At 45.7% G+C, this 9,184-nt stretch overlaps 1 protein-coding gene across 1 annotated transcript; it reads right to left on the reverse strand.

The window, feature by feature from the left end:
• Window positions 1-2,717: 2,717 nt before the first annotated feature.
• GC (GC vitamin D binding protein) lies at window positions 2,718-8,594 on the reverse strand (the record flags this gene model as incomplete). The annotated part of the gene is made up of 12 exons (XM_079534352.1): window positions 2,718-2,771; window positions 2,860-2,992; window positions 3,235-3,332; window positions 3,478-3,610; window positions 3,874-4,076; window positions 4,163-4,292; window positions 4,606-4,700; window positions 5,174-5,306; window positions 5,993-6,204; window positions 6,308-6,440; window positions 6,855-6,924; window positions 8,534-8,594. 12 exons carry the CDS (start codon window positions 8,592-8,594, stop codon window positions 2,718-2,720), a joined length of 1,455 nt encoding a protein of 484 aa, XP_079390478.1.
• Window positions 8,595-9,184: the final 590 nt, after the last annotated feature.

Below are 9,184 nucleotides of genomic sequence, written 5' to 3' on the forward strand. Positions count from 1 at the left end.
CTTCCAGCCTAAGCTCATCAATAAAAGATGTGTGACTATGTCAGTGAAATGTTCACATCCTGTGAAGGTCGCTGGCTACAACACCTAGTGCAAAAGTAGGGGTTGACACTGGTTTTCTATACTTTTTTCCTCATGCCTGTGCATACCCATGCCATAATACTGTGTTGCTTCACAATAGTAAATAATTACTACTGTAAGACCTAACTCTGCCATACTTATGTTCACAAGGAATAAAAAAGCAAAGAAAAGTCTCAACCACAACCAGCCTTTTGGCTAATGCCTTGGAAGAGAAAGGCATCTAATTCATACTTTAACTATGAAAAAGAAAAGGCGTTTTGAAAGTTTCCACTTGCTCAGAAATAAATGCTAGTTCTCCTTACAATTAACCACAGGTGGTTTGTTTGTTTGTTTGTTTTTTCCTAAGCAACAATGTTAGAAACAAGTTAAATCTATAGGAATGTATTTTGGCTATGAAACACTGCACAGAGCTTAGTCACTGCAATTAAAACCATGCTATTTACTTGTCACACTATTTACATTTCCAGTCAGAATAAAGAGGCAGGCAGGTGCTGCAGCAAGCATAAGGAATAAAGAGATGAAAAGTCTGATGTGTAAAGGTACCTAAAGTAAACTGGTTTCAGCCACTGTGCTGGTAGGACTCTCACAAGATGCTAAAGAAGCTGAAGGGACCTCTACTAGATGGTATTTATGTAGCCCGAATGTGAACATACCTTGTCAATGCCTGGGATTGCTCTGGGGTCACATTATGAAGTCTACTCCTACAGCTCTGCTCTGAGCCCTGTGGTGGCTCCAGGACAGCAAACGTGGTGGCTTTTCTACAAATAAATCAAAGGAGAAAAGTGATTTGGCTTGGGAAGGCAACAGGGTGAAGCCTTTCTGGCATGACTTTGCTCTGTCTCACCCCCTGCTGCATGGGGAAAGACAATCCATGGCACTAGAGACAAGGCAGATTGGGATCACCATGACATGGGATGGTCGTGCCAAGCAGAAATGTCCATTTTCAAAGCACTTTCAAATAAAAGAAGTGTTGAGAGGCCCACCTCACACTGGGGTAGTGTTGGTCCTGAATAACACTACTGGTCAGTGTGAAGGAATGGTTTTGTTTTTCAAATGGCATTCTGAGGCTGATCTTGCCCACTCTATGAGAAATTGCAGCACTAAAAAAAGCAACAATATTTCCCCAGCCATGCTCTCCACCAATTCAGGGCACAGGAAGATGGCTTGGTCTGTGAAGAAATATAGCTGAAATTGTGGACGAAAGAATGAAATACAATTATGACCACCATCCCATTCATCCCCACCTTTAGACAATCCCTGACCCAAAATTGTATCTGTTGGCCCACAGAACAGCCTCCTTCAGACCGATGCAAGGTGCTGTCATCACAAGGGCAGCCACTGGTGCTCCTTGCTGTCCCACAGCAGCTCCCTTATCTGCTCCTTGTGGTGTGGGCTCAGATGATACCTGGCCTCATGAAGAAAACACAGCACTGAGATATACATAGTTCATGTGATGTCTGGCAAAGCTGGATACTTAAGGCTGTGTTTAAAACCTTTAAAATTGGTGTGTAAAAGAAGACCCATCACCTAGTGTCAAAACACCTTTTGGGCACCAAAAATGAGGGACTGTGAAGTGATAGATCTGCTTGTCATATGCTCCATAACAGCCTGGGGATACTAAGCTGGAGCAAAGAAGGATGGGACAATGCCTTCTTAACCCACTTCAGCAAAGACTTGTGGAAAGATGTGCGTGCATGCAGCAGAAAAGAATAACCTTTACGTATGGGGGCTTTGGTGACCCTGATGTATGGTTGCCACAACTGTCATCAGTGTGGCTCGCTTCTCTGAATTCCCAGGAAATCTGCTAGTGCTAAGTCTTGCCAAGAAAGATGTTTACTTTCACAAGTAATCTCAGCTCTGTGATGCTGTTACAGTATCTTGTGAGGCTAGACTTTATCCAGCATAGCCAAGGTCAGCACTTGGAGCTCAATTCTCATTTTAGAAGTTTCTTACAGGTGGCAAAAGGTACCATCAGCCAAAAACAGTATCAAAATGATCCCCTTCCTTCTAAGAACTCATGCAGGTGACAGGGACATAGCGTTACTTTTCCCAGCTTTCTGACAGGGAGATTTATTTGGAGTGAGGTCAGGTAGCCTTGCGCAGATCCCATTTTGGGAGCACTGGGAGCAGCGTCACCCTGCCCACTTTGGGAAGCAGCAAGGCCAGGAGATGATATAGACGCAGCACGTTCCTCACTTCCCTGGGTTACAGGCGCCATCTCTTGGCAACTGCTGAAACTTGAGCTGTTTTACTTCAGACAGACAGCCCACCTTGTGATGTTACTGCCTCCTTCCACAGTGACGATATCCGAACAGTCAGAAAGAGCAAAACCATCTCAGTGGATGCTTGACACATGATTTTGATTTTCCTGCCTAACTGTTTAGAACATTAACTCCCACAGCCAAAGCAGGGACCTTTACCTCCTGTCTGTGAGCTGCCCCCTTTGGAACTGGGCATACCACAATGCAAAAATAAAGAAAGCAAGGTTTTGGTGCTCCCCAGGGCAAGGGTGTTTTTTAAAGTATGTTTATTGTGGCTGCAGCAACATATCAGTAAGGGGGCTGCAAGCTGGTCCAGACAACAGCAGCATTTTGCATCCTCCAGCTGGACCCCTCACCTTGTTTTTCACTGTCTCACACCTAGACCAGCATGCAGGAGCCCTGCTTGCAAGTACTTGCCAGCTCTGCGGTCACCTGCAAGAGGGGAGAAAGAACTGAAGTTTGGCAAACCCAGGGCAGGTATAGTCTCATGCACAATGTTGGGTGATGGGAGATGCCTTACCTGCGCAACACAATAGAGTGGCGGTGAGTTCGCTGGGCAGCATGTAGAGGCAAAATCAGCTCTCTGGTCTGTCAGCTGTGTCAGCAGCTCAGGGCTAGCATCTGGCCTGGTCTGCCTGATGCTGTCCCTCAGCCTGCAATTTGGGGCCAGACAGGAGAATGTGTCAGTGTGTGGGGTGAGCTTTTGCAAGGACCCTGGTGCATTTAACCTCCAAAACATAGTGCACTGCCAAAATTTGACGACATGGTCTGCAGGGAAAACTTTCCTGATGCCATGGGAGAAGTTAAGCTCATACAGACAGATTTCAGGTGCAAAAGCGTGGCTAAATTAAGCATGCATTTCTGGGAGCACCACCACAGGGTGAGGAGCCTTTACCTCTTCTTGAAGTCAAGGAAATTCAGCTCATTGTACTGTCCACAGAACTGGTTGGCCCTTTCGAGGAAGGCAGGCAGCTCTGCTCCCATTTGCTGTCGCTGTGTGGCATAAGAGAGGGGTATTTCTATAACCAGGACCATACATACATAGGTTTTGGGGGGATGCGGGAGCTGGAGAGGGAGGCGGTGGACAATGTCAAGGAAGTTTATGTTGTGTGAAATAACAGGCATTCCTCCCAGCTACCTTGCTGTCAAGGCAGGTTGAAGCATCCTTAGCAGAGCAGCACTCCCTGATGACATTTTCAGAGGCATCATACAGTTTACCAAGGAAGATGTCAGGGACATTGGTGTACCTCCGTGCCAACTCAAACAAGTACCTGCAGCATGACAGGAAAAACAAGTTAAAATTTGGCACTGGCTGATCCCATCAAAGCTGCCAGTTCTTAGATGCAGCAACAATGTACAGCCTGCACTTCCAAACCCTTCTCCTAATAGCATGTGGATTTCTTTAGGCTACTGACAAAAATTAAAATAATAATTATATATAATTATATAATTACAATATATACATATAATAAATATGTATGTGACAAAGAGAAGGAGTAAGGAAACTAGTTGCAGTGGGTACTGGAGTACAGACCTTCCGATGTGGAGGGCCCCATTATCATCACACAATTGCTTGTTGGTTGGCTTCTGCAGCTCAGGCAGTTTGGGGGCCACAGCTGGTTGCAAAGCAGAGATGCAGAAGTAGTTTTGTATGATGTTTTTTCCTGCACAGCAGTCAGAAAACCTTTTGTCTTTGGCTGACAGTGTGGTGCAGATCTTTGTGGTGTGCTCCGACAACTGCAGAGGGAGGAGGAGAGGAAATATGTAGCTTAGTTACTGCTCGGGGAGCCTCCCAGAACTAAGGTGGCTCAGGACAGTCCTACCTTCTGCTGAATGCAATTTTCAGCCACTGAGTCACAGCACTGGGAGAACACTTCAGCTGCATCCTCTGCCAGAGGGGAAAGGTCCTCAAATGAAGCAGTTGGTATCTTTTGGGCAAGCATGGTCAGGTAGCTGGGCAGACACAAAGCATACAGGGAACTGAAGAATTTCAGACCATCTATTCCACAAACTTAAGTAAAGACCATAAGCATGTCTAGTATTTTTGTATCTGTACTTTTGCCTTTCCCCACACACTGCGCATGCCACCCACAATTGTAGCAACCGAGCACTCTCATACAGACCAACCAGCCTTATTCCATTGGAGGTAATCTCCATCTTTCCTGGAATGTATCTTGGTGAAAACCAGAAAGGAACTACCATCTAAAATAGGTAAGCACTCCCCATCTACCCTGAAGAGCAGAAAACACCTTATTCCCCTTTTTACCTGAACTTCATTTTGTCCTTCCCATATCCTGTTAAGCGGGAGCAAGCTCTGTTTGACATCAAAGTGAGTAGGGAAAGAGTTTTTCTTTGTAGTTTCTGCAAAAAGAATACGTAGCAGTAGAGTGGATGGTAGAGTGGAGATATCCGTCAGGAAAAATGGATAACTCTTCCCAGGCAAGATAAAGAATACTGTACTTGCCAAGTTGCTGCTTGGCTATACTGTGAGCAGCCCTGTAATTCAGGTCTTCTTTTACTATTAGCTACAAAAGGCAAAAACAATTCTTCTCATACTGAGTTTTGAAGCTAATCAGAGTTTCGTGAAAATTGTCCCACCATCATCTGGGTGAATGTACCACCAACTTCACGCGTATCTAGAAATTCAGTGTGGTGACCAGTAATTTAACTTGAAAATCCCTGAGAACAAAAGTAGAAGAAAACCTGGAAATAACCAGCAGCTTCGTGCTGCTTGGCTGAAGATGAGTGGGGCCAGGGCTAAGCCACCCTTGGCTATGGGCATTTGTGGGGTAAATGAACAAAAGGGAAAAGCAGGTTGTGGGGGGCAGACTCACCTCCTTCAAGAAGCAGACAGTGGGCGATGGTGATATGCAGCAAGTGGAGACCATGGAAAGGAAGTTCTTGGTGGAGCCCAAGAGCACGGGCAATGGCGCCTGGCCGTAGCTACTGACGTACTCATGCAGGAACCTGTGTCAGAGGCAACCCTCAGACATTCCAGGACCATGTGGTCGGTTGCAGATGTGTTGTACGGGAATATCATAGCGATACTGGGGATGTCAGTCCTGCAGGTACCTTCCTGTGCTGCTGGCTTAATGTATCAATCCATCAACCCACCTGATACCCCCTCTCTAATCACTTGCATGGCTACCTCCATTTCTCATTCATTTTGCATAATCCTGTCCTTGGGGCCTGCACAAATCCAGAATACACCAACATTTTGTTTGGATGCACTTGCAGCCCCAGAAAGGGGTTGGCCAAGGGCCAAGACAGTTGCTTCTGCTTTGGACAATGGTGCAGGGACAAGACGGGGAGAGATATGTGTAGTACTCTAAGCTACAGGGATTATCACCTCCTAGCCCCTATAGATAGCTACAGCAATTAATACGGTGTTTTTATGATCAAAGCACTTTTGTGAAGTGACATGGCTACTCCTGGCAGAGAGCCTGGTGGCCCTAAGTGACAGAGGTGCACACCTTCTTACTCCATCTCAGAAAGAAAAGGATAGGCTTTAAGATAAACATCAAGAATCCTTCCAGATTGCTTTCCAATTTTCAGCTGTTTTCCACTCTTTGGCCAGCTTGTGTGCTCCCTGGCTTGGCATCACAGCAAGACCATGCTCTTTTTCCAGCCCAGCTCAACCTGCTGGCCCTTACCTGTCAGCAAAATCCTTCGGATCCTTCTTGAACGCCTGGCAGATTTCCTCATTGGAAAGCTCAACATAGTGGGGCAGCTGGCGCGGTGGGTGCTCTAGGGCAGCCAGGCACAGCTTCTGCTCCAGGCCTTGGTGGAGACAGCAGGCGGCTGTCCCCGGATGGGCAGGGAAAGGCGAGTCAGGGCTGCAGGACTTGGCTGACAGGGCTGAAGACTGTGGGAAGGGAAGACGCTGCTTGCCCAGGGCTGGAGAACACTCCCCTGAATCAAATGCATCTACAACTTTAGGGACCAAGGTCTGGTTGTTGTCAACATACCCCAGCATCATAGCAGGATGGGTCAACACCATCGGCACAGCAGGTCTCTGCCAGTGAGACAATCTCATGCACGAGGTGGCTGATCTCCTTGAAGGTGGCATTGGAGAATTTCCTGCTGTTCATGATGAGGGTCCTGGGAACAACAAAGACAAGAGGATGAACTCACTGCGTTTCCAAATTACCTACACCAACATCAGCCTCAGAAAACACTAACAAAACCACCTGGAAAGCATCAGTGCTAGTCCTTCAAGAACCAGCAGCACACTCTGAAAAAGCATTGCCAGGCTGGAGGTGGCAGGTCTTCGCCTGGAGGAGGCCTTAGGCACATTAACTCTTCATTATTTGACCACATAGCTGTCTTGTGGAGTTCAACTACAGAGGAAGCCTTTCTCCAGTAGACAGGCCCATTAAGAGCTACAGGAGCCCTCAATTGCAGGGAATAAATAAATGAGCAAACAAATCTGTCTGTTTCTAAGCTACTGTTTAATTCTGAGGAGATCTCTGAGCTTAGTTTCTTAGAAGGCTAAATATTGTAGGAGGTACCTACATGGTTCGGAAGTCATCTTTCCCCATGGTCTTGAACTCTTGGCAGACTTTGTCCCGAACATATGGTCTACCTGTAGACAAGGAAAAAGGAGGATGTAGGATCAGTTCACCAATTCTGCTTAAGTGGATGCCTCCTTCCCAGTGACCTTTCTTAACGTAGGAAAAAAAACCTAAACAATACTGCTCAGCTCCATTGAATCTACTGTAGAATATAGCTCATGTCTTTCTCTTATAAAGGAAAAATAATTATTAAATACTTTACGATGAGGATTGTAATGGTGTTACTCTTCCTCCCATAAGTTTACCCAGGGAAGTTTTTACCATGTCTACATTTTATTCTCACTTCTCATTTCTTTACTAAACGGTCGTATATAAGAACGTAAATTTTGCTCTATTCCTTGCTTAAGTGCTGTCTTCTCTTATGCAACAGCTTCTCCCCTCATATCAGACCTACGATGTACTAGGCAGCAGCTCTGGTATCCTGACTGTGCTGCTGCAGTTTGCATCCAGAGAAAGGGGGAGATGGAAAAATCCTCCCTAAAGTTGGGAGAGATGAAGAAAAAGGACACTTGCCCCTTGCCCACTCTGTTTGGGTGAAACAGGCAGTGTTGGCTTTTATCTGGAGTTGTGGAGGTCAGGAGCAGGTGGCAGCAAACATCCCCAGATACTCTTGCATTCCTTGGAAACAGTATTGACTTTTTGCTGCAAAAGGCATCATTTAGACTTTGATACCAGCAGGGTAAACACTGATACCCTGCTGGCCTCTCTACTGCAACTTTAACATGATTCTTGTAGAGGCTTATGGAACAGAAAGATCTCCTTTGTTCTCCCAAGGGTTCCAGTCATAGCTCCATTCTCCTGTCTGTATCTCACATGCTGCTGCAAATCTCTCTGTTTTTGCAGTGTCAGCCCCTGCCTCCACCAATGTGGTGCAGGGTCATTTTACCCAAACCATGGGGTAAATCATATATCAGCCAAAGGGTAAACTGATTCAGAAGGAGGGAAGAAAACACACAAAAAAGTAATTTTGCAAGGTTGCAATGGGAAAAGAAAAAGGATACGTTTTTTAAAGAAGGTAAACTTGAGGATCCAGCATGAAATCAGAGGCCATTTTGGGGAGGATTTATCTACTGGCAACCAAGCAAAACTCTAGAAACAGAAAAGCAAGACAGAGATAGGTGGCTAAACAGCTACAAATCCTGGCAACTCTGTAGAGAAGACTGCATCTCTGAAGCAGAGAGAGATGAAGAGGAGCAGTCAATACTCTTTTGTAGTGGTTTAGAATTTTGTTGCTGCTGTTACTGGGGAGGCGGTCTCTGAAAGGAGAAGAAACTAAGAGGCTACCCTGAAGTGAATATGAGCCTATCCTGCTCTGGGTGTGAGCATCTTGAATTCCTCTTCATTTCCATAATCCAGCAGTGAAAACACGTCTTGGCACGATTTTGGGGCAGATCTATGCTTCCTTACATTTTTTAGCAGAGAGCACAAACTAGGTGTTCAATTCACTTGGCTCCATACAGAAAAAGAACTGGGGATGGTAAACCTCATTTCTGAACTTCTTTATAAGCTCAAAATCATTAATACATTAATGTGTACAGTATCATAGACCCTACTTAGTACGGGGCAGTAAATCCATTCCAGCCACAGCAGTACAAGGATTTTGAGAGTAAGCATTCTTACCTCGATGTTCGGCATGAATTACTACAAAAAGCAGGAGCAGGAAGGTAACAACCGCCTTCATGGTGTGGTGGAGCCACAGCAGAGCGTGGTTACATCTACTGCTTTTCCTCTCCGTGCAAAAAAAAGCATCAGTGGGAAACCCAGCCCAGAATTTATATGGAGCTCCTGTGTGTCACCGGATGAATGATTAATCCTGGCTGCAGAGCAGGGGGCGAGCATCCTTGGCCCAGTGCACCAGCACATCCAATTCGGGACTGATTTTAATAATTAACTCAGGGATAACAGTAACACATTGCTATAGGACCCCGTATAGGATTTTCTTGCCCTACATCAGTGCAGAAGAAGACATGGAGGGAAATTGTCCCTTGTACCCTACAAGCATTTAAGGATCATGCAATAAGTCTCCTTGTGAGGACAGAGGTGGCTCTTCCGGAGATTAGTGATTGGTGGGTGTCAGCCTTGGGAAGACAAATGGCTTGCACCCATGGCTGGAAAATGCAGCAAAATGCAAAGTGTTTTTCCCTGCAAGATGTCCCATGCAAGCAAATACGCCAGCTGACACATTATGTAGGATGGTGACAGCCTTTTTAGATGTGCAGAACAATAACATAACAAAATGCGATACTCAAAAGCCTGGATACTCAAAAGGAT

The sequence above is a fragment of the Tetrao urogallus genome (genome assembly GCF_951394365.1).
Source record: "Tetrao urogallus genome assembly, chromosome: 4".
In the NCBI taxonomy this organism is placed as follows: domain Eukaryota; kingdom Metazoa; phylum Chordata; class Aves; order Galliformes; family Phasianidae; genus Tetrao; species Tetrao urogallus.